At 47.0% G+C, this 24,957-nt stretch overlaps 2 protein-coding genes across 2 annotated transcripts in view; one reads left to right on the forward strand and one right to left on the reverse strand.

Moving 5' to 3' along the window:
* Positions 1-1,473: 1,473 nt before the first annotated feature.
* LOC149337081 (uncharacterized) lies at positions 1,474-17,647 on the forward strand. The gene is made up of 5 exons (XM_089553304.1): positions 1,474-2,016; positions 6,565-6,700; positions 10,355-10,929; positions 13,583-13,808; positions 16,830-17,647. Exons 1-5 carry the CDS (start codon positions 1,651-1,653, stop codon positions 17,630-17,632), a joined length of 2,106 nt encoding a protein of 701 aa, XP_089409430.1. The 5' UTR covers positions 1,474-1,650; the 3' UTR covers positions 17,633-17,647.
* Positions 17,648-24,011: 6,364 nt separating this feature from the next.
* Positions 24,012-24,957, reverse strand: part of LOC149337082 (neprilysin-like) — a 41,311-nt gene continuing 40,365 nt past the window's right edge. The window contains exon 8 of the mRNA XM_089554321.1: positions 24,012-24,341. Coding sequence (XP_089410447.1) covers positions 24,012-24,341 — 330 coding nt within the window. The remainder of the gene's footprint in view (positions 24,342-24,957) is intronic.

The following is a 24,957-nucleotide window of genomic DNA, read 5'->3' on the forward strand; positions in this document are numbered from 1 at the left end:
TCCCACCGCACTTCTGCAATGCAGTGACGCTTTCCTCCCGGTTGGCATCATATGGCCAGAGTCGCGCAGAAACACTGAAGGTACTGCATCCGGTTTCAGCCGCCGTCGCTTCAAGCCTGGCCTATAATCGTCAGGCGTGAAGTGAAGGCTACATACTTTTGATCGGTCACTTGGCTGCCAGAGTTGATTTTCCGGGCCTTACAGAAGAACGAAATGGAAAAGTGAAACCAAAAGATAAATTGCCGCGCACACTGCAGCTGTTGTCTGCGGTGCCCATTACCACTAGTATTTTCCTGCCTGCTAATATTTGCGCGTATAAGTGGAACAAGTTACAGCGTAAAGAACGAAACGATACTTTATTGTGCTTAGAAAACAGGTATACATGCAGGCTCTCTCATGTTTTGCGTTTGATGGTTTACTTTCCTTTTCTTCAAAATATGCTCCACAAGTTTCTCAACAAACCATGCATCACCTCTTGCACATATTATTCAATTCAATTCAATTCAATTGAATTCATTTATTTCACCACATATTATGTTGTGTTTTATTCCGATATAGCTGCAAAATTTCAAATTGTAAATTGCCTACCTCGTTACGTTGTCGTCTAGCTGAAAGTGAGCGAGATCTGAAAAGGTCTCACCTTTCCTCGCAACAGCTTGGATCCATTCCTTCCGCACGCTCGTGACAGGAAACTCATGAAAGCTTACGCCAGGTGCTTTTTTTTGCTCTGATTTGCAGAATGGTACGCAGCAGTAAACCATTCTACAGGCTTTACGATCGCTTTACGCCATGCAGCAGTCTTTTCCAAGACGAAAACAAGAAAAATACACCCGTTCGCAACGTATCCTAATGTCGCACAAAGATCTACAACCAGTGCATCGACAACTGTCGCACCAAGCACCAAACTGCAGATATTTTGCGGCACGCTACCGTCTGCCAAACCTCCTACTCAGTTGTCGTCTGCCACATATATGTTTGCGACTCGTGGATGCTCGTATTTTATTGTACCGTTAATATGTGTAAGCTTCTGTTTTTTAAGAAGTTCCTGTACGAGCACTAGCGCTAACAGAAAGTGCATGCTAGCATGCCGACACTCTCAAGGCCAAGTGCAGCGCCCAGGATTTGAAAAAGGCGCGATTACGCCGCTCCCGCCGCCCTCTGGTCGACAAAAAGAAAGCAACGCGCAAAAAAAAAAAGAAAGAAACTCCGAGCATACGCAAATTGGGCGCTTCTGCAAAATAACATGGATGGATGAATACTTAAAACATAGACAGCTGATAAAACTATTACATTCATGAAGTAAAATTATGATAAGCGCCATCTTGTTCAACAGGTATAATGTAGCGCCACGCTTCCCGTAGGTGCCGTTTCCTAGCGGCAAAAGGCATGAACTAGAACATGCGCGCTGGAGCAGTGCCAAATGTGCAGGTCTGTAGTTCAGTAGGTCTTGGTATCAGCTGTGGTGGTGGCCGTTGGTGGTGGCGGTCTGCTGCGGAGTGGTTTCCGTTTTGCTTATCAGCTCTGTGAATCGTGTGTCACCGCGCGTCTCCGCTTCAGTATGCATCGAAGGCCAGCGACGCAGCCACAGTGGCTGCAGTTACCGTAACGTAGCTTTTGTGTGCTGAGTTTGTGTGTTTCGGAAGTAGTGATATGGCTGCAAAAACGGCGAAAGCGCGCTGCGCCGTCCCGTTTTGCGGCCTAGGGTGCAACGCCGTGCTCCATCCTCTTCCCGCCGAGGGTACCGCCCAGCGTCAGGCGTGGATAGACTTCGTGCGTCGCTGTCCCGGTGCCGACATGCTCGCTTGGACGCCGTCGGGGAACGAGCGGTGTTACGTGTGCTCGCTGCACTTCGCGTCTCAGTGCTTCACGAGTGCCGTGCGGGTGCGCGTCAACGGAGTAGACGTTATGTGCAGATTCCTGCGGGCGGGAGCTGTGCCGACACTTTACCCGAACGCTACCGTATCTGTGCGCGTTACTACCGAACCGACCGTGAGGAAAAGCTACCCAGGCAGTGTGGTAAGCATTTTTGAAGTGTTGGGTCTGGTTTGGTTTGGTTTGGTTTATGGGGTTTAACGCCCCAAAGCGGTTCAGGCTATGAGAGACGCCGTAGTGAAGGGCTCCGGAAATTTCGACCACCAGGGGTTCTTTAACGTGCACTGACATCGCACCATTTACCGAACAGCACGTTGGTACAGGACAGCTGAAGGGAAGAATGCGAGTTGTTCCATAGGTTACAAGTGCTGTAACAAGTAACAAGCTCCACTGAGGAGTAATTAACTGATTATCGCTAACGTCAGTGATTATATATGCGCTTGAAGGTAGATGTATGCTTAGAACTACGATTTTTGTGGCACAGTTGCTGAGCACCGCAGTTTGTTTTTGCCTTTCTACTTCGTATCATATTCCTTGAGGACTGCCCTCGCCACAAGGTTTAAATTTAAATGAGTGTAATTCATTGCGTAGGGTATAGATTGGAGGGATGTAGCTTTGCAGTGGCCTATAGTGAATCAACGAAATTGTAGCTTTACATCAACCAAAATGGTAACAAGTTCAGTATTCTATAAAGGAATCAACGAACTGCTTCCGATCTAGGTAATATAGAAAAATGCCATCGGCAGGGGTATGCCTTGGCGTTGGCCAGATGCATTATGCATAGCACTGCAAAAGTGACATGCTGTACTTGTATGAAGAGTTCTTGTGCTGTGACACATAGTCATCCCTACCAACTCAGCTAGGTCTTGGCTTTGACCAAGCAAGATGGTTACCCACCTCAAGTCGCGTGAGTTATTCTTTGGCTCAGTCCTTTGGGGAAATCAGCCAGAGTCAAGAAATGGGACCTAGCAGACAGGGAGTTTCTCGGCTGTGAGCTAAGAAGTTTAGTTTGTTGATTATAATGCAAGATAGTCCCTGCTGTAAATAAGGCACCAGTGCTTGCGTTTGTCTTCCTTGCATTTTGTTTACTTGTGCTAGGAATATACATAGTAATGAACCAGCTAGCACTTGGAGTACTGTTGGAGGGAACACTTAAGCTCGGCCGTAAAGTTTGGTTTGGTTTACGAGGGTTTTATATTCCAAAACGACTCAGGCTGTGAGGGATGCCGTAGTGGAGGGCTCCGGAAATTTCCTCCACCTGGGGTTCTTTAATGTGCACTGACATCGCACAGTGCACGGGCCTCTAGAATTTCGCCTTCATTGAAATGCGACTACCATGGCTGAGATCGTATCTGCATCTTAGGTCAGCCGCCGAGCACCATAACCACTGAGCCGCCGCAACGGCCTGCTCCACTGCGGGTATGACGCGATAGAGTAATGAGTTCATTCCCATGTAGGCAGACGGTCATTCTCTACTTTACATTCGTCCGCCGTGGTGGCTCAGTGGTTATGGTGCTTGGCTGCTGACCCGAATGACGCAGGTTCGATCCCGGCCGCGGTGGTCGAATTTCTTTGGAGGAGAAATTCTAGAGGCCCGTGTACTGTGCGATGTCAGTGCACGTTAAAGAACCCCAGGTCATTGAAATTTCCAGAGCCCTTCACTACAATGTCCCTCATAGCCTGAGTTGCTTTGGGACTTTAAGACGGGCCCATAATCTAACCGACCATCTACTTTACATTCATAGATCCCTGCGAGTCCTCGTTTCCCTCCTGGCGTAGTGGTGCAACGGTTAAGTAATGTGCACGCCACTGCCTTGAGATAGCAGGTGCTCCCAGTGGTGGTCATTGTGGAGCCAAAGTTGCACTTCCTGAGCGACCAATCATTAATTTAACTGCCACCTGCCACGGTGGACAGTTTGCTCACTAATCCGGTGGGCAGGTTGGGATGACGTCATAAGGCCACGTGACCTAGGGTGGCCCATCTGCTTCCTAGGTTGCTCTCTTGGGACCACCTAGATGTCGGAGCCATGCCCGTGATTTATCACTCACAACGCCGACACCGGATTTTCTGATGAATGGGGCCATTCAAATTGATATTGCATTAAAATTCTAGTCTTCCTTGGGTCACTTTTGTTTCTGCTGACATTCTTCATAATTTGGTAGCAGCCTGCACGAAAGAAAGGCACAATGCCTTGGTAGCCTAGACACCAGAGGAAAGGAACAGCACCTATCTTCAATCTAGTTGGTTTGGTTTATTGGGGGTTTAACGTCCGAAAGCGACTCAGGCTATTCTGCCTCTGCACGTTTAGCATGCATAGGGCTACCTGCGATTTTCCAAAATAAAAGTTAGCGGCATAGGAGCCATTCAGTGATGCTTAAAGGTACTGACTAAAGCATGTAATGAATTTGTGGAACAAATGAAATGAGCATGCCTTATATTGTGAGAATTGAGCACTGCAATATCACAGAAACGAGAATGGATATTTTTGGTATGGTACTGAAAATCATATGAAATGCCATCTTGCACTGAAATGCTGCCATTTTTAATTTAGTACACTACGGGACCACATTTCGGTAAAGTATCACTGACTTGTTTTAAATGTACAATGTTTTCTTCTTTCAGAGGTGTTCCTTGCGTCTTATTAAAGTTCACGCTCTCTCCACTGTGCCCTTTAATGAAAAGCGATGCACACTTCGCATTGTTGAAGATGTGCTTTTAGCTTTTATCACTAGATGGTGCCACTGTGTTTTGCATTTCTTGAATGAAGCGGCAACCACGATCCACTAAAACGTTGTGTACATCACTGTGCCACAATAAGTTTGGGCCTGGAAACTGAAATGGATACTTCTTTGCATTAAAAATATCTAATTATTGTCGAGTGGGCGAGATTTATATTAATCTTTAGTACATTACTTTTGCCAAAGTGCAGTCTCCATCGCTTTTGCTAAGCATGATTTACACCATTGGCGTACATAAAATTGTTTGCAAACGCTGATAGATAAATTCTCAGTACAAACTGTTGCAGAACCGAGCACCTTTGACAACAAGCTTTGCTTTGCATTAGAAAAAATGAGGTGCTAAAAATTCAGGCTTCTGTCCCTTTAAATATAAGGTGGTTGAGCTAGGAGCTCAGTTCTAGCCACTAATGCCTTGTATTTTTGTCACATTGGAATGTGGCTGAAGGATCCCCGTCTTGGAAGCTACTGAATGAAGCTTGATGGATATTTAAATGATGGCGACCCAGTGTTCAGAGCTGTGGGTGGGAATTGTGAAATTGCGACTGTTTGTAGCCTTGAATTTACAGTGACACACATAGAGGCATAAAGTAAAGGGTGTGTTTTTAAAATGAAAATAATCTGCATCATGCGCCTGATGACGCCCATTGCAGGACAAAAGCTTCTCTAATATCTCTGCAACTAACCCCGTTCTGTGCCACCTTGCTATCACAAACCTCTTAATCTCATACTAACCTAACTTTCTGCCGCCCCTTGCTACGCTTGCCTTCTCTTGGAATCCACTCCGTTGCCCTTAAGAACCACCGGTTATCTTGCCTTTGCATTGCATGCCCTGCCCAAGCCCACTTCTTCTTCGTTTAAACTTCGATGTCTTTAACCGCCGTTTGTTTGCTGATCCACTCTGTCCTTTTCCTATCCCTTAACATTACGCCTATCATTTTCCATTCCATAGCGCGCTGCATTATCCTCTGTATAAGCTGAGTCCTTTTCATTATCCTAAATGTTTGTTCCCCTTAAGTGAGTACCGATAAGATACAGCATACTTTATTCTTTCCAGATTTGATTTGTGGCAATGATAAGCGAGTCTTCAGGCTTAGTTCAAAAGTGTCCATCTCTGCAGGCACATTACACACAGTTCTTAAATAAGGAATGTGGGGGAACTGAAAGCGTTGGTCTTCAACTTTGGTTCTCCACTAGTGTGGACACAGTTAAGTAGGTGTACAGGTTTGGTCAAAAGTTCCCCGGCCACAGGGTCTGCTGTTCAGTGGCAGATTCTGCCACTTATGATAGCAACAAAGGTATCCACTTTGTCAAAGTTGAGAATGATAGTTTTCCTATCCTCCACAGAGATTTCGCCCTTTAGGACTGTCATAACTGCCTGACTGTAGCACTCGAAAGCAGACCCTGTGGCCTGGGAACTTTTGACCGACCCTGTACATGGCCGGCTTTTTCGGACTTGGTTTGTTCCGGCATTTGAAACGTAGATGGGTGAAATGAGATTATTTACAGACAAGGAATAATGGATGTTGACGCATAATCAAAAGCCCTTAAAGAGGATTTGGAGAGGACTGTCATAAAATTAACATTAGCGATTGTAGGCAATTGGAGCATGCTTGACCTGTGGTTACCTGCATTTTCAGTTCTGGCTTTTTGTTTTCTTTTTGGCGCAGTGGCAGGGGGAGACTGAGCGATAATCTCTTGTCTCCACGCTTGCTGGACACGCGAGTTTTCTAACTTCGGGGTCTAGTGTAAGATGCCTTCCCGTTTGCTATAACCGAGTTGTGTGTTCAGATGTTCACTGTATCTCAGACCAGTCACCATTGCCCTAATGCATATTTAGCTGGTAGCACTGCACCAGTTCGTATGTGATAATAAGCAAGCGTTCGTTATGTCTGCGGCGGTTATAAGTGGGCTCGACTGTACATGCTTTCTTCTTCTGGGTCTTTTCCAACACAGGTGGAGAAGCTTGCCTCCGGCAGTGGGTCCCCTGTGCCTGCTGCTAAGGTCTCGCTTGTCGGTTCGGCCTGCACACCAGCGCCACCAGCCAGGAATTTGAATGTCGCTGTTGGTGTTGCAGCACACGGTGGTGGAGGTAAGCCCCCGTTTAACTGAACGGCACTCTTGGTGAAGCTGCACTGAAACAGGCCAGTGGATTATTAGCATGCTTGGCGGGGAATGTTTGTGAAAGGCGCAGCACCAGCTAAAATACATAAAGGGGTGCGGCTGTTCTGTTTACTTCTTGTTTTGAGCAGAAAGCAGAGGACTGGTTTGGGTGAAAGCATTGTCTAGCATTGTGGTGTTCAGAACAGAAGAGGCTTGGGCAGGTGGGTAATTCAGTGTAACACAGTAATCACAGCGCGGGAACAACGCACGACAAAGACAAGCGCTTGTCCCGTCTCGTCTTTGTCCAGCATTCTTCCCGCGCTATGGTTACTGTGCTACAGCAGTGTGGTGTACTGAGACCCTAGCCATTGTTTTCACAGTAGAAAGAACATCAAAAGTAGCAGCTTGCAGTGAAAGCAGCAGTACAGTTCAAGGCTGGATAGCCCAGATTCGTCTTGTATGTTGCCAGCTTTACATGGGAGTCGTTTTGTGTGGTAGTCATACTTCCTTTTTTTTCTTTTGGAAATTGTCTTCTTCGGACTGGTAGCACTTGTCCAAGTCGGTGTTCTGCTCGCGAAGTTGGTCTCGTGTTTTTTAGGCTACTATGAAGACCACTGAGCATCAGGTGTGATCGCAAAAAGTTGCTTTCATTCAGCTGATGAAGCCTTGAGATGGCATGGACAGGTGCATGCTTTTGCTGTTTCCCCGCCGTGGTGGCTTAGTGTTGGTGTTCAGCTGCTGATCCCTATGTCGTGGGATCAACCATGGCCGCTGCGGTGGTATTTCAATGGAGGCGTAATACAAAAAAAAAGTTCAGGGGGCAGTTTGGCTCTCTAAAGTGCTGCAAGGCGAAAGCCTTTCCTGGTGCACTGTTTGGTATTGGCTGCGAGACTTTGCGCTGTACTAGTGCTTTATTTGACTACACACTTTGACCGCCGACTTTGACTTCTTCTTTAGCACGACTCTCTATCCATCGATGAGTTCGGTTGTATCCATGGCTCTGTTCGTAGTAATGAGGTATGTAATGTGGTTGCCCACGGACGCCTTACGCCCCCTGTCGGAGCGGGCGACAACTATTTTACTAGTTGTCGTCTGCTCCAGAAAGGGGCGTCAGGCATCTGTGGGTGACATCATTACTGCGAATCCGCGCACTCTGACGTCATAACCATTTCGACCAACCGTAAAGCGTGACACCTCTGCTGACAACCTTCTGTCGACAACGATGAGGCATTAAAAGCTTTTGCCTTAAAAAGTAAACTAAGCTTCCCAGCTTGGTGCATTAGTCAGCGAAAGCTGATTGGCATTAGCGGTTGAGAGGTCTGGAGTGGCAGGCCCATTTTAATGATTCGCAGGCAACTACCCAGTTGAGCATCTCACATGCCTGTCTTGGTGCCTGTAAGCTCACGTGCATACTCAGCCTCCGTCCACTTGCAGTCTTCAGTTTTATCGCATTCCCGGCACACTTCATGGACTCCAGGGCCTGCTTACAAATTAGACAGTCCAGTTCCCAGTGTTACTGCCTCCGTTGGCTTTGAGAAAAGGAAAGGTGCACAGCTGGCTCACTGTGTCAGTGGACACCTGAATCGTGCTGTGAGGTGGTAGTGGTGTTCACTTACATAGTGGGGCATTTATGCGCCTTTCCTCTTTTCAAAACTGATGGAGAGTTTTAGTTTTGAATCAAACAAGATTGGGGCTTCTGGGGCTGCTAAGCTGGACTTCCTCCTTTTCAAATGTAGCGCTTAACTGTGAGATCGTCTCCATCATTGTACCCCCTATGTTTGGCTCTTTAACCAAGCTGTTGCAGCTTTTGCTCTAAAATGAGTGATTTGCGCAAATGAGTCATTTGGGAACATGGAATTTCGTTGGTGACTGTAGCAGCAAGCATGATGCATAGTACTCTCCAGAGCACTGATTGTATAGTATCTTTATTTGAAATTTATTTAATTCTTATTCCGCTGCCGAGGTGGCTCAGTGGCTATGGTGCTCGGCTGCTGGCCCGAAAGACGCGGGTTCGATCCCGGCCGCGACGGTTGAATTTCTTTGGAGGAGAAATTCGAGGCCCGTGTACTGTGCGATGTCAGTGCACGTTAAAGAACCCCAGGTGGTCGAAATTTCCACAGCCCTCCACTACGGTGTCCCTCATAGCTTGAGTCGCTTTGGGACGTTAAAACCACCTATTAACTATAAACCAAACGAAGTGCACATTAACCATTTGCTGTGCTGCTTGCACGACAAAAGATTCAATAAAAAAGAACTGTGAAGTGGCTACTTCTTTGTTACTTAATAATTGCCTTCATATTATTAAGAAAATAAGATGTTTTGTCATATGGGGCGGCCACCATGGATAAAACACCAAAGGCAGTTATGATAGCCAGGAACAGAAGCTATTCTACTCTACCTGATCACAGGAGGAGTCTGCCTTAGAGCAGCCATCTTGGCATGGTCATGAAAATTGCCAGAACTGTAGGCCTCTCTAGTGGGCCATCACATGGAAAGAAACAGTGAGGGAAAAAAAACAAAGAAACCAAGATGTCGGGCATTAACACCAAGAACAGAAATCACAATGAGGCATCAAGTTCCCATTGTTCTTAATGCAGTTCTAGTAATGAGTGAAATTTTAAGGCAAAAGCTTTTAATGCCTCATCGTTGTCAACAGAAGGTTGTCAGCAGAGGTGTCACGCTTTTCTGTTGGTCGAAATGGTTATGACGTCAGAGTGCGGGGATTCGCAGTAATGAGAAAATAAAAAGAAAAAGATAGAAAGCTAAAAATAGAAAAAAAAAACAAAATAAATACAACACAAAAAATGAAAAATAACAACTTAGGAAATAAAAATAGCAAACAACATAGATAAAAATTACAAAAACAACAAACAAAATTTAAACAAAAAAAATTAAAATAAAGAAATCAATGCCAAACAGTGCACAAGGAAAGGCTTTTCACCTTGCAGCACTTTAGAGAGCCAAAGTGCCCCCTGAATTTTCTCGAACAGAGTCATAAGACCAATCCACATTGTAAAACATTGAAGGAGAAAGGGTTATTGGAAACCGTCCAGGCGCATTTCATCGTTGCAACACCGTGATTGAAACGAAGCTTAAATTTCTGAGGGAATCGAACATATCAGCGGGGGATTCAGCTTTTTCGTAATTCAGGTAGCTTATGCCAACACCCTTCAGCTGATCTTGGTCAAACATTTTAGGGGAATCCCCCAAGGTGGAGTAGATTTGTAACAAGGAAGTAATTACTGATTGACGTCCACCCGAGCGCAGCCATACGGCTACAAAGGAAAGCTGTACAGCTTTCTCGGAAACTTCATAGTTAAAGAAAAATTCGTCCTGGTCCGGGGTTCGAACCCGGGACCACCGCTTCACCGGAGCAGTCGCTCTACCAAACGAGTTAACAGAGACGGCAAGCTTATGGTAGGGCGAGAGCGAATTGATCAATAACTCGAAGTGGGAACTGTGTTGTTCAAATGTTTAGGGGAGTAGATTTGTAATAAGGGAGTAATTACTCATTGACATCCACCAAGCTTTCCTTTGTAGCCGCATGGCTGTGCTCAGGTGGATGTCAATGAGTAATTACTCACTTATTACCTTTCAGTTGAGTGCAAGAGCATGAAATTCACCCCATGGCTGGGTCTTGCAGGCGATGTGCGGAATGCAGCCGTGCAGCAGACCAGAATCCAAGCACAGAAACCCGTGGTCTGCACGAAGGCGGCCACTGCACAAGGCATGACGCAGCTGCAGCAGCCTGTGTACGAGAGAGGGCTTCGTCGCCCCACGATGCCAGCATCCCCACATTGTGCCCTACCAACTTGTGGCAGGCAAGCGGGTCCCAACACGACGCTGTACCCCGTGCCCATCAGGGGGCCCCAGTCCAAGGCCTGGATCAGCTTTGTGCAACGTTGCCCTGGTGCCAACATGCTGGGCTGGATGCCGTCGGAGCGCGGACAGAGCTTCGTGTGCTCGCTGCACTTCAGGCCATTCTTCTTCCGGTTCACTGAACGAGAAGTACGCCCTGGCGTACACATCGTCGAGAGGACACTCAAAATCGGTGCTGTGCCTACACTGTATCCAGAAGTCGGTGACGCATCCATGGTGTGCCAAAAAGTCGGCGTTGTTGGAGGTCCTGGGAGGGCGGCCGTGTCCCCTTCCATTGTGCGTGGCAGCTTGGGATTATCTGTTTATGACAGTAACCGTGGCAGCCATGACAACCGTGACGTAAGTACATAAGGATTGATCACTGTTTCCTTTAATTGTTCAGTTCGATGTCAGTGCACGTCAAAGAACCCCAGGTGGTCGAAATTTCCGGAGCCCTCCACTACGTCGTCTCTCATAGCCTTAGTCGCTTTGGGACGTTAAACCCCATAAACCAAACCAATTGTTCAGTTAACCTGTCTAGTGGGGATCGCTATGTCTGTTTCAGGAATTTTTTTTCTGCTTAAAATTAGCATATGCGGGCTATAAAAAGCCAATTTGTGCCTCTCGAGCCATGAAATGCTTGCTATTTGGTTTTGTACTGGCATAAAAAGTGTGTAAAAAGCTGCATCTTATCAGTACTCACCTATGGGGCAGAAACTTGGAGGCTAAGAAAGAGGGTGCAGCTTAGGTTAAGGACAACGCAGCGAGCTGTGGAAAGAAAAATGATAGGTGTAACGTTAAGAGATCGGAAGAGGGCGGGGTGGGTGAGGGAACAGACGCGGGTTAATGACATCCTAGTCGAAATCAGGAGGAAGAAATGGGCTTGGGCAGGGCATGTAATGCGAAGGCAAGATAACCGTTAAGGGTAACGGTGTGGATTCCAAGAGAATGCAAGCGTAGCAGGGGGCGGCAGAAAGTTAGGTGGGCGGATGAAATTAAAAAGTTTGCGGGGATGCGGTGGCTGCAACTGGCGAAGGACAGGGTTGATTGGGGAGACATGGGAGAGGCCTTTGCCCTGCAGTGGGTGTAGTCAGGCTGATGATGATGATGATGAAAAAGTGTGGCAATGTTTGCACAGCTGTAACATGTTTGTGACGAGTGAAGGAAATATGCTCTGAAGGAACCATATAATTGCTTACTCTGTTTTCATAGCAGCCTTTACAGGGTAAAACCCAGAATAAAGTAAGTTGATAAAATTAGTCTGTCCAGCAGCAAACGCATGTGCTGGGCAGCTCAGGGCAGGGCAGCTCAGTGCTGGGCAGCTCAGTTTTTTAGAACCGAGGCCCTCGCTAAGCAATTAAGCAAACAAGGGAAGGGGATTGAGGGGCTCGTTATAAATATGAAAGAAGCCAACAGCCACAGAAACCAAGGGGCACAGGGGATTTTTTTTTATTTTTTTTTGTTTTTGTGGTGTTGATCAATTTAGAATATTACTGAATATGTTATCGCTTAAAGCTAATTGATTAGAAAAGCAGAAGAAAAACAACCACATGCCGCCAGTGGGATCCGGCGGCATGTGGGTTCTCACGCAGCTTCTACCCTCTCCGTTCGATGACGTTCTACGTCACACCTGCGGTAATGCAGGACGTTCTACGTCCGCCGCTTATGAACGTGGGTGGCGCTGATGAACACTCCCAAGGTTAGGTTTCTTGTAAACATAAATACCCCCGAAAACAGAAGAATTGACAGCCGTCGCCGTAGCTCAGAGGTAGAGCACCGGACGCGTAATTCGGAGGTCGTGGGTTTGGATCCCACCGGCGGCATGTGGTTGTTTTTTCTTCTGCTTTTCTAATCAATTAGCTTTAAGCGATAACATATTCAGTAATATTCTAAATTTATCAACACCACAAAATAAAAAAAGTAAAAAAAAAGATCCCCTGTGCCCCTTGGTTTCTGTGGCTGTTGGCTTCTTTCATACTTGACTCTTTGGTCTTTCGCTGCTCTGTTTGGCTTTGCGTGAGCTGCACTCTGTTTCCGCAAGCACATATGGGATCAGTAAGCCCATTTCCTCTTCGTTCTCTCGGCTAGAATATCATTAACCCAAATTTCTTCTCTGCACTCCATGCTCTCTTCATGTCTGTTTGTGCCGTCCCTACTTTGCGCAAGTGCAGTAAACAGAATGATCTCATTAAAGGGGCTGTGAAATGGCATTTACTGAGGTTAAAAAAAAGTGCTCGAGTGATCGGTATCCGTTACTCATCATTGCACCGCAAAAGTTTTTATGTTAGCTTCATTGGCATCAAAAGTATCGGTGGTTAAAAATGATGCTTCTCCTCTTCCCACTCAACTCTTATAGGCGCTGACACACCAGACAAAAAAAATGAATAGGTCCCGACTGCACCCCGCCACACCCCATATCCCACCCACGTCAGTTGGGCATGCCCCAGTGAGAAGGCTCGCCCGAATTCCGCATTCACGTCATCGAAGTAGGAGCGGCTAAGAATGCTTGGTGAAGTGTCACACTCAAGCCGGTTGCGAAGAGTAATTTTTAAAAATTACTCATAAGTTATAGACTGCTTAAAGCTTTTATATTTGACTCTAATGGTCACAAACCCGCCGCGGTGGCTCAGTGGTTACGGCGCTCGGCTGCTGGCCCAAAAGACGCGGGTTCGATCCTGGCCGCGGCGGCCCAATTTCGATGGAGGCGAAATTCTAGAGGCCCGTGTACTGTGCGATGTCGGTGCACGTTAAAGAACCCCAGGTAGTCAAAATTTCCGGGGCCCTTCACTACGCCGTCCCTCATAGCCTGAGTTGCTTTGGGACATTGAACCCCCAATAAACCAAACCAATCTAATGGTCACAAAGACCACCTGTACAGATTTGTTGCTTTAGAATGTGTCCGTCAATATAATTTTAGAATCCCTTCAATGTGGCTGGGAATCTTGGTCCCCGTGTTCTCGCATCTGCCATGTTTAGCTTGATGGCCCATCTGAAACTCATTTCCTCTCTCCAGGCCAGGATGGAGCAGTCGGGGGGACCCAGGACGGCAGAGGCGGCGGTGCAGTGCAGCCGCCCGGTGAGCGTTGCCACCAAGTCGACATGGTGCATCACCGAGGCCCTGTCGAAGTCGACGCAGGCTTGTAGCCTGCCACCGAAGGTGCACAGGGCAACGCAGCTGGGACACCCAGAAGACTACTACCGCACTCTGCCGTGGGCACAACGACACAAGGGGAGGAAGGGTGCGTGCACTTCCACTTAGTGTTTTACTTGAAGTGTTAGACACACCTTCCAAATTGGAAGGTGCATTCATTGTGGCAGTAACTATTAATTGTCACTAGTAGCTTAGCATTATGCATAACCTTATGCAAAGCTGCAGTATATTATATAAACAATAATGTATGTCTCAGAGACTGAAAGCTGTTTGATCATTTTAGCAACGCTGATTAGTTAGTTTGTATTGCCACAGATCACTAGTCGGCCTTGAGACCATGAGATGTAATGCCAATCTGTGCCCAAACACTAGAATGTGAAACCCCTGGGAAGGTAGAGATTTGGTGTGATGAAGAGGCTTTTATACCAGGTTGGTGCCCAAATAACAGACCACTTGGGAGAGGCCAAAACAGAATTGGAACCAAGCAAAATCCTATTGGCTCCAGCTATGTTTTGGCCTTTCCCCTTCATCTCCATCATCAGCCTGACTACGCTCACTGCAGGGCAAAAGCCTCTCCTATGTCTCTCCAGTTAACCATGTCCTCTGCCAGCTGTGGCCACCGTATCCAGGCAAACCTCTTAATCTCATCCGCCCACCTAACCTTCTGCAATCCCGTGCTACGCTTGCCTTCTCTTGGAATCCACTCCGTTACCCTTAAGGACCAGCGGTTATCTTGCCTTCGCATTACATGCCCTGCTCAAGCCCATTTCTTCCTCTTGATTTCGACTAACCCGATTGTGTTCCTTCACCCACTCCGCCCACTTCCGATCTCTTAATGTTACAGCTATCATTTGTCTTTCCATAGCTCACTGCGTTGTCCTTAACTTAAGCTGAACCCTATGTGTCAGCCTCCATATTTGTACCCCGTAGGTGAGTACCGGTAAGATACAGCTGTTATATACTTTTTTTCTTGAGGGATATTGGTAGGTCGCCATTCATGATCTGAGTGATCCTGCCATATGCTGCCCACCCCATTTTTATTCGTCTAGTTATTTCCCTCTCATCATCCGGATCAGCTGTCACTACTACTTCCAGCACCGCGCCATCAATTGGGAACTGCTGTTCCCTTGCTAGGCTGTTGAATATTACGTTGGTTTTCTGCATATTAATTTTTAACTCCACTGTTCTGCTCTGCCTGTCTAACTCATTGATCATGCTTTGCAGTTCATGTTCCGAGTGACTTAGCAAGGCAGTGTCATCAGCAAATCGCAGATTACTTAGGTATTCTCCATTAACCCTTATCCCCAACTGTTCCCATTCCAGGCCCAGAATACCTCCTGTAAACAGGCGGTGAATAGCATTGGTGAGATTGTATGTCCTTGCCATAACACCTTTCCTTACTGGAATTTTAAGGCGAAAGCCTTTAATGCCTTACACAGTCGTTAGCAGCCATGTCTGCAGATGTGTCTGCGTTTCAGTTACGTGGCTTATATGGGCATATTCCAGTCATTACTTAATCAATGGCATTTGAATGATACCAGAATACGATTCAGTGCATTCTATGATAATTGCATGATAAATGACCTTTTTACTCAGACCGGATAAATAAATAAAACCGAGTAGGAAATTGGTCAAGTTGGGGAATCGAACCAGGGTCTCCGGAGTGCGAAACGAGCACGCTAACCATGCCATGCCAGCTCGATGGTTTGGAATGAACGAAGGCGCGTCTAGTGAATACGATGTCTTCGTTCACTCCCATCTTCCTCCCTTCCCGTTACAGCGAGGTTCAGGTGTCCACCGTGATGTGCCAGTCAGATACATATCTTTTCCAAAAACCAGTTTACCGATGAGCAAGGTATACAGCCGAACAGGCGATGGCATTCTGTGGACTCCCTGGCAGCGTTGCAAGACGCTGTCGCATTCCACTCTTAGAGGCGAAGCTTAACATTGTAACCACACATCAGTGACACAAGCACCAACACTGCACTTAAGGCTTTCGCCTCACCGCACTTTAGGTCAGCAAAGTGCCCCCCTGAATTTTTTTACAATTACAGACTTGTTTTTTTTTTCACGCATTTTCCTTCTTCAGGAAACACTCCATTAACAGTTCTTGATTGTCATGAAGGAAGCTTTGCGGTCGGAGAAATAGATTGATATATGCTCGACGTGCTGCACCAGTGCCAAAGCCCTGTTCTCAAACGCGAGGTCTATGCAAATATTTCGCGAGGCAGCCGTGGGAGGCGTTACGAGTGAGAGGAACGGGATGTTCTCCCGCATAAGCGGTGCGAAATTCCTGCTTGTCTTTATATCTACATTAAAGTCCCCACCCACCCTCCCACGCTGGCAGGTGGCACTTAATGGTTGATCGCGAAAGTTCGCTGTCCGTTGTCAGCGCTAACGCATGCAGCCCAGATATCTCTTTCATCGCTCCACGTACCTATATGCCCGATTCAGGTGTCCGCTGATCCAGGGAGCCAGTTATGCGCTTTCCTTATAATTATCACAGTGTAAAGCGGCATTGACAACGTTGACAATGAACGCCTACAGCCTATGGCTTCTGTGCCGTGTTTCTTGCACAATGTTGTCAATGCCTGCAGCCCATATCTCTCTCTCATCATCCCACGTACCTATAAGTGCGATTCAAGCGTCCACTGACCTAGGGAGCCAATTATGCGCACTTCCTTTCCTTAAAATGGCCCAACGTTGGCAATGCCAATGCATGTAGCGCACATCTATCACTACCACCAAAAAAAAAAAAGTTGCCTTGCACTTGAAAGCTCAAAACCCTTGAATATCGCAGGTCGGTACCAGCATGAACCCTGGATTAGTAGTTCTTGGGACACATTGCACATTCTTTTGACAACTACTGTGTCAGCAGTGATTGTTTAATTGCTTTGCATGTTGGTAACGCAGTGCAGAGATAATGTTTTGTTTTACTAGTGGTTAATGGTAATCTTTGCCACAGGCGCTGTAATCAATGGAATGTTTAGCAGCGGTGATTGCCACATTTGGTTTGAAAGCTGCCCTTGCACCATAAAAATTCATCATCATCATCAGTTGGTTTTGTGAGACTGCGTATTCAGCTTCTTTTTCTTTTGTCCTTCAACAGTGTTTCTCGATTCGAGTGATGAATCCGAAAGCAGCAGTGAAGAAGAGGAAAGCAGTCCAGGCTACAACATTGGCCCAATTGCAGAGGAAGTTTCGCCCTCTTCTCAGGAGTCTGCAGGCAACGAAAAGAACGTGTTTGCGTGTGGGTTCTGCTCTCGCACCTTCCCCAATCTGCACAGTTTGAATTCTCACGTCCCAGCATGCATTTGGCCAGAGCCATATCCGTGTTGTTTGTGCACCCGTACATTTACCGACCAGGCCTCCATGAGAAGACACATAGCTTGCCACATAAGTGAACCGCCGACACAGTGTCCTGTTTGCTCGATCGTCTTCAGAAGAAGCAGCATCTTGGTTCACATTTTGTCGCACCTCAGCGTGAAGCCATTCAAGTGCGCTATCTGCTCGTGCTCATTTATCAAGAAGCAGGGACTGGACCGCCACATGCGCCAGCACACGGGAGAGAAGTCATTCTTGTGTCACCTGTGCTTGAGTTCGTTTGCGTCGTTAAGCTCTCTCGCTAGACACATGCGTCGGCACACTGACGAAAAACCACACAAGTGCCAACTTTGTGAGAGTAGCTTTGCTGATAAGGTAACCCTCTCTATCCACACACGTCGCCGGCATTTGGGGGAGAAGCCATACAAGTGCAACGTGTGCTCACGTTCCTTTGCTGACAGGGGCTACTACAGGGTTCACATGCGCCTGCACGCAGGTAGGAGGCCGTATAATTCTGTTGTGTGCTCACAGGAATTTGTTAGGTTGGATGGACAGCAAGGCATGTCTATTGAACCAGAAAATAAATGACTATTTCATACACTCTTTCTGCTCACATCCCTTTGGGAACACTTGCAGGTAGGTGGTGGCATTCCTGATGCAATGCCCTATCGCTCACTGGAATGTCTATGTGTGGGTAAACATACAAGTGAAGGGAAAAGAGGTGCTCGTTGTGAATTACATGACGGAAGCTAACAGCCGCCGAAACCAAGGATCATCAGGCATGTTTCTTGCAGAGAAAGCTACATTGGCCACGAACTTGCGATTTCGCTGTGGCGGTGCTTCAAGGAAGCGCCGAGACTGACCTTGAGCCGTTGCCTAGCAACTGCCGCAGCTGGCGCTCACCGCGCCATCTGGCATGACGCCACACCGCGGAGTCACCGTTTGGTAGGACGTCACACCGCTTGCCTCGTCGTCGCGCTTGCCTCCACTTGGTTCGCCAGCTGTGTCGCATGCCCGCTTTCGCTACCTATATCCTGGCATAGCCGAGCTAAGCCACTGCCAGTTTTTTACGATTTGTGGTGTTGCGTAGCTGGAGATTAATGGTGCTAATATTCAATCACTTCAAGATAATTGATAAAGTAGAAGACATAACCACATACCATCGATGGGATCCGAAACTCTCGACCTTCCAAATTCCCGTCCGGTGCTCTACCAGCTGAGCTATGGTGGCAGCTGTCCAATCTTCTGTTTTTGGGGGTATTTATGTGCACTGTAAGTGAATCTTCAGTGTGTTCACCAGCGCCACCCTTGTTCATAGCGGCCGATGTAGTACGTCCTGTACTACCGCAAGAGCCACATACGAACGTGGGCGAAGCTGTGCGAGAACCCTCTGATCTCTTGCTCAATAGTTTAACAAGGGTCTCAAATCTGGCAGCCTTGATGTCACGGGTAGTATAAGAGGGTGCGTAGCTTCTGCCCTTGCCATTTGACCACGTTACTACTGTTACGTTGGTTCCAACGTGGTACTCTACTACGTCCGCCGCCAGGGACGAGGGTGGCGCTGGTGAACACACTAAAGGTTCGCCTACACCACGCACAATACCCCCAAAAAGCAGAAGGTTGGACGACCGCCACCGTAGCTCAGTCGGTAGACCACCGACACAAAATTCAGTGGTCATGGCCGGGTTAGGATCCCACCGAAGGCTTGTTTCTTCTATTGTTTTCTTATGAGTTATCTTAAAGCTGCTGATTATTCGTACTATTTATGTCCAACTACCTAACACCACAAATTGGAAAAAAAAACGCCCTTATATGCTCGTTGATTTCGGTGGCTGTTGGCCTCCATGTGTGTACAGGTGAGTCCACTATGAAGGGGTACAATCAATTTGCAGTACAACTACCATCTTTACCTTTGCACTGAAGTTGAATACGGCTTTATCTGTCCACACAAAAACTATTTAGGATGAAAGCAAAAGTGGTCTTTTTAATTGTGCTTATTGAGTAATCGATAGTTGAACGAGTACCTTTTCATGTTGGAACTACTTATACTATCGAGAGCAAAAGTAACGGTTCCTGCCTGAAGCTCTGATCTGTGCCACTCTGCTTGGGGGCGCCATCTGACGAACTGCTTCTGGAGTCGAGACCGCTACCGTGGACGGATCTCATACCAGAATTGCGATTTGTTGGGTGGGACTGCGTGCTCCGGGCCGTTCTAGACTATGTGCTCAACATCCGAACAATAACTTCTGGTTTGAGACTGGCCGTGCGTGAGTATATGCATGGCCTGATAGCATGGCCCGTCGTTTCGCGGCTTCCTCGCCGACGGGACTTCACAGTCTCTCTGTGTGCATTAGTGGAGCCTATTTCGGCGTGCTTACCTGTCTGGACTTGCCTTTTCAATTTTGGAAAATGTGCGCGAGTTACAGAAATACGGTTTCTTTTCTTTCGTAACCACAGGTAATACGTGGCCATCTATGGGCCAGCATCGTGGTGGTTTAAGGAAACGACCTTACCTCAAGTTAAGGACAACCCAGCGAGGTATCGAAAGAAAAATGTAGGTGTAACCAACGTTACTAGACTAGTAACGTTGGGTGTAACGTTATACTTTGGTCCGTTTCATCGTATGGGTTGACTGAAAAGCGAAAAAAAACTAAATTTTCGTTTCCCAGCGCGCTTCCCCCTTAACTCACAGCAAACGTCATTTTAAGAAGCTAATCAGAGGCTTCTGTCGTCAACACAACATGGCGGCTTAGCGAGGCCTGTTGAGCAGCCATATTTGACCGAGGTCACAGCACCATGACTCGAATGTGGCGTCGCAATGACGTCACGCCCATGGTCACGCCAGGCTGCACGGCGTCGCATGCTCAGAACGGAGTCGGCTAGCTGTTAAGCTGACACGTACGTGCGAAAACCTGGCCGGAGCGCCGCACCAGTCGCCACTTGCGAACTGCCGCCACACACGGAGCGGCAAGCATCTTTGCGCCGCTAGACTCAAGCCCGGCCCACCGCAAACCAGCGCCTGTGCGCTGCTTGGCTACTGAAGTTCCCACCAGAAAAGACAAACTACACAAAATAAGACAAAATAGCGGCGACAAAGCATGCCTGCCCATGTAGCGCGCTTTCGGCACGGCGCTAGACGCGGGCGCGCCGGGCGACGAACTGCACTGGTCTCTGGCTGCCCTGGTCGTCGCTACCCGTTTTGCATCGAAGCCGCGGTGGAGAGCGCTTCGGAAGTAGCCTGGGTTGTAATAAAATACCTGCTCTTGGCATCCCTTTACTGCCAACAGCATCGTATCACAACAAAAAATATGGCCATTTTTGCGGTGCGCTCGGCAGCGGAGCTAGCGGGCGCCAGGCGCGCGAGCCGGACCGCAACGGCCGGGCAGCGGCAGCTGAGAGGTGGTTGTGGCAAGAAATTTGCTCGTATTACAGTTGCTGCTTCTACCAGCAACTCGGCATTAATCAACGATCCTCAAAAATGATCTATTTTCCATACTTCTTGCTCCTAGAGTTTATTACATTAAGAACAATCTTTAGCTCATTTTTATGACGCCAGCGAACGGGTACCAGGGTTGCCGGCCGGCCTGCTGCTCGATGTATTTCACATTCGCACCAGAAAAGAGGAAACAGTCATGCTATCAGAAAGGCTGCCTGCTATATTCGAGCAATGACAGCATGCCGAGCGTTCAACAACGACGTCGGCTGCGGGCGCGCCCGGGAGTGACGAGACTCCCGGCGGCCCTGGTCGTCGCTAAGCCTACCTGGTTTCGCATCGATACCGCAGCTGAGGGAACTTCTGAACTGGTCAGCGCTGTAAAAGGTACTACTCTCGTCACCCCTTTAACTCTGAACCTGTCCCATAATAAAGTAAACATATGCTCGATTTCCGCGACGCCTTCAATAGCGGAGCTAGCAAATGCCAGCCATGCGAGCGGCGACCAAGCAGCAAATAAAGCGGCCATGGGATGAAATTTGTTGGTGTCGCAGTATTCAATTACTGCCAGCAACTCGGAATTGGCCAACGATCTTCAAAAATGGTTCATTTTTGTCATCAATCTATCCCGGGGCTTGTTATGAACATAAATAATACTAGCGTGTTTGGCTACGATAGCTGACTCGTACGTTCGTATCGAGTTCATGTAAACAGAAAGTCTTCGAGATGGGCTGACCTTGCTCAGCTCGATTCTCTGACTCAAACCGCCGCTGTCAAGAAACATCACCTAGATAGGTTCACGTAAGCAAGACTATATCGAGCCGCTGATACTTAAGGGCAACGGACTGAATTCCAGTGCGCGCACTACGGCCGTTTGATACCGTACGCTATTTTTCTTTCCTTGGGATTTTCTTTATTATCTGCGAGTGCACACACACTAACTGATGTGTCCCCTTCTTTCCTTTCTGTGTGTGTTATCAGTGTAGCGTTCCGTCCAGACGGCCACTTGCCCCTCTTCGCGCACTGTCATCAGATGCCGCCCCACGGTGCGCCCCCGCACCTTCCTCCTACATTGTGAAGCCACTCCCTCCCGTGGACGCTTCACCGCTCCCTCCTTTCTTCGGGCGGCCAGTTCGGCTTCTGCATGCCTTGGTCGACGCTGGTCGCACCCTAATCAGCTTTGCGTCTTCAGCTGCATTGAACACAGCGACCGGACACGACACTAACATACATTTCTAAAGCTTTAGAAGGTTTAAAGGTAGCACTAAAATGCTGAAAAAGGCGAAGTTTTTCTGAAGCCTCTCATGTACCTGCAGAAATGAAATGAATATTGCCTCGAGGACATACTAACGGAGTGACGGCTGATGCGTTGGGACTCGAGCCAGTTACCCAGACGTAGGGTAACATAGTGGAGCACCTCAGAAGACTAAGGAGGATCTATCCCCCATCCCATAGACTACTAAAGAGCAGACTAAGTTGGTTGGTTTGTCCCAGAAATTTGGGCCATCTATTGTTCTTAAACATGCAAATGAGAAAAAATCAAAGGATTTTTTCTCATTTGTTTCATTTTTATCTTTTTCTTTCCTGCTATTTTTATTTTTCAAGCCCTCTGTGTGCCATGTTCACTGCTATAAGAAGACGCGTTCATGCACTGTATGATCATTCTTGAAAAAGACTAGTCACTGGTCGAAACGTTGAATTTAAGTTTTTCAATGTGGCTTCCCCAGCTTTTCATATATAGACTTATATCATAACCTATATATATATATATATATATATATATATATATATATATATATATATATATATATTATCTACATGAGAATGCCAACACAACCATGCAGTCCCACTCATATACAATGCCACGCAGGAGCAGTGGGAGGTAGCGCTGTTGAGCCGGGAACCCGGTGATAAGCTTTCACTGGTCGAACGGGCCCAAGCTGCCCCTCGAGTCCTGGCCTAGGGATTCCACCCATGAATACTCCCAAGACACTATGAGCAATATACAAACATTTTTTCTCTCTCTCTCCCTCTCGGGCTTAGCAATGCTATACTTCCATCCAGTTCCTTCCCTAGCAATCCAAAAAAAAGGAGAGGTTTTTCTGAAGCCTCTTAGACACTTGCAGAAATGAAATAAATATTTCCGCGAGTGGGTTTCGAACCTGTGGCGGCGCCAACAAATCAGCTTCGCTGGCCACTGCACGAGAGCAGCCGTACACGTCCTTTAACCCACTTTCAAAGTTTTATGAAGTATTAAGCCATTTATTTTGTTTGATCTTCTACAATTCACGGCAGTGATGCCGCCGCAAGTGGATTAGCAGAGCTTCCTCCCCGCGCAGAGGCCGGGTGTTTCAAAGTACCACTTGTTTTGGTACACGCTTCAGAAAGCATTTACCCCAGAGAACTCAATCAGAGTTATCATATGTCATGCCTGGCATAAATGCTTTGCGGTAAAAGCTAAGTTTTAGAAATTGGCTGCAGTTGAACTACTATGAGAGTTAATAACATTGATCGCTTAACCTTTCTTTGTTGTAGCGGAAAGAGAGTCGTTTGAATCGTTTCAGTAAAACTTCTCTTGTGAACATTCATTCTGTTCAACATACCACGATCGGCGTGCACATCAAGAAGTTTTGTGAAAATGTGTGCAGCAAAGATATCAGCTGCATAAGCTAAACTTGTGATGAAAGAGCACTTAAAATTGAAAATAAAGACGCGCTGTGAAACCGCTAAGTGCAAAGGCTATTGTAAAATAGCAATCGTATATTTTATCGAACAGAAAGGTAAAAGCGATGATTAAAAAAATAGACATCTGGTGAGGGACATGACTACGAACAACTGAACTCTTTTTTGATGCTCAGTCTTTTCTTTTACACGCCAAGGTTTAGGACCGCTCTTGCTAGAAAATTACACGTATTCAGAAACTGGCATTGTAGTAAAATAACATGCAGGATAAACACGAGAACCAGATATCAACGATGACTGCCAAATGAAAAATAACAGCATATTTCTTCTGATTGCGAAGTACATGTCGCATTGCATGCTTTCATCACTTAGGTTAAAGCACAAAAAAAAGTAGTCAGAAAGACACAATAAACTGGCTGAATGTGAAAATCGCAGAAGGCTTAAGAAGTCCGTTTTGCTGCAGTCGTCTGCATGAAGTGTTATACGCGTTATTATTTTTGTTTCAGCAAACCGTTGGCATACACGTCATTCATTTCTTCGTCCTATAATGACAGAGGACATTCGCACTTTTTTGAAAAGTTCGTAGGGAAGAAATAAACGAAAAATAAACTGTTTCTTCTGCGGTTCCGCACTGCAGTGACTCTAGAAATACTTCTTCTAGTTGTCTTCTGTTCCTAATGCAATAAGGCCGCTAACAAATAAATAACATTCAGAAACTATAAAAATGACTACGCCTCATTTGGTCCGAAAGAAACAGCCTATACAAAAATCCCATAAAAAATCCCATAAAATCCAATAATTTCATGATAAGGGCGTGTATATAGCCCCTTAAGTTGTGAGTGTCCAGGGTGGTTAGAGGCAAGTCTGTTCAGGCACCATGGCGCTGCCATTGGGGCAGTTATATGCGTTCCCGAACTCTGGCAGTTCGCGCAGCGGCAGGTTGCAGCGCGCGTTGAGCGGCAGGGAACGGGTCACGTGACGAGGGAGGACGATGCCGCACAGGTGGAAGCAGTAGGCGGCGAAGAAGAGCCGCTCCCTATCGTACACGTGTCCCGAGGCGGCGATGCCCAGGGGAGCGGCCTCCTCATCTGAGCCACCACCGACGCCGGACGAGGACTGGTTCTGCGCGCTCTTGCGAAAGGCGGCGTACGCCATTCTCAGGCCCACCGCGTGCGCCAGTACCTGCGCAAACATAGTGAATCACTAACAGTTCTACAGACACAAGGAGGATTTTAAATTATCTTTTTCAAACGCCGTGGAGGCTAGATCCGAGATCCGATCCGAATTCTGAAATCTTGTTCGAATTTCGTTTGCCAACGTTTTAGGCTATTTTTTCATTGCTTTTGTTCATTGCTTATTGTTGTTGTATAAAATGTTTGCATTGATTTGCTATTTGTTGTTTAATGTATGCATTATATATGTTTATGATATAATGTTAATGTTTATTGGACTTGCCAGCATCAGTGTTCATGTATCCTCTTCCCTTTATTTGCGCCTTCGGCCGCAGAAAGTATCGATGAATGATAAACTCATGCTATGCCTTTCAACGCAATCAGGGCTAGGCGTTGCAAATTAAGCAAGAAACACAGATACAGAAGGATGCAAGGTACACTGCACACGCTGCTTCGGCGCATCCATGCATTCAAGGTGCAGCATTCAAAGTGGGTTACAAGCGGAGAGTTAATGATTCCGGTATTTCTAATAGCATTTATCGAACAAAGTGACGTATCTGTAAAAATCTTCTGCCAGCCATTCCATGAACGTGGTCGCGCATTTTGAAGCCGCTAAGACGCGTGAG

Source organism: Amblyomma mixtum, chromosome 7 (assembly GCF_055824585.1).
Source record: "Amblyomma mixtum isolate Tamu chromosome 7, ASM5582458v1, whole genome shotgun sequence".
Classification (NCBI taxonomy): Eukaryota; Metazoa; Arthropoda; class Arachnida; order Ixodida; family Ixodidae; genus Amblyomma; species Amblyomma mixtum.

What these genes read in the sequence shown, in the direction of transcription:
- LOC149337081 (XM_089553304.1), top strand. Translation starts at nt 1,651, where the DNA reads ATGGCTGCAAAAACGGCGAAAGCGCGCTGCGCCGTCCCGTTTTGCGGC. An exon ending in TGCAGCACACGGTGGTGGAG is followed by an intron (nt 6,701 to 10,354) that starts GTAAGCCCCCGT and finishes TGGGTCTTGCAG; the next exon opens with GCGATGTGCGGAATGCAGCC. An exon ending in GCAGCCATGACAACCGTGAC is followed by an intron (nt 10,930 to 13,582) that starts GTAAGTACATAA and finishes TCCTCTCTCCAG; the next exon opens with GCCAGGATGGAGCAGTCGGG.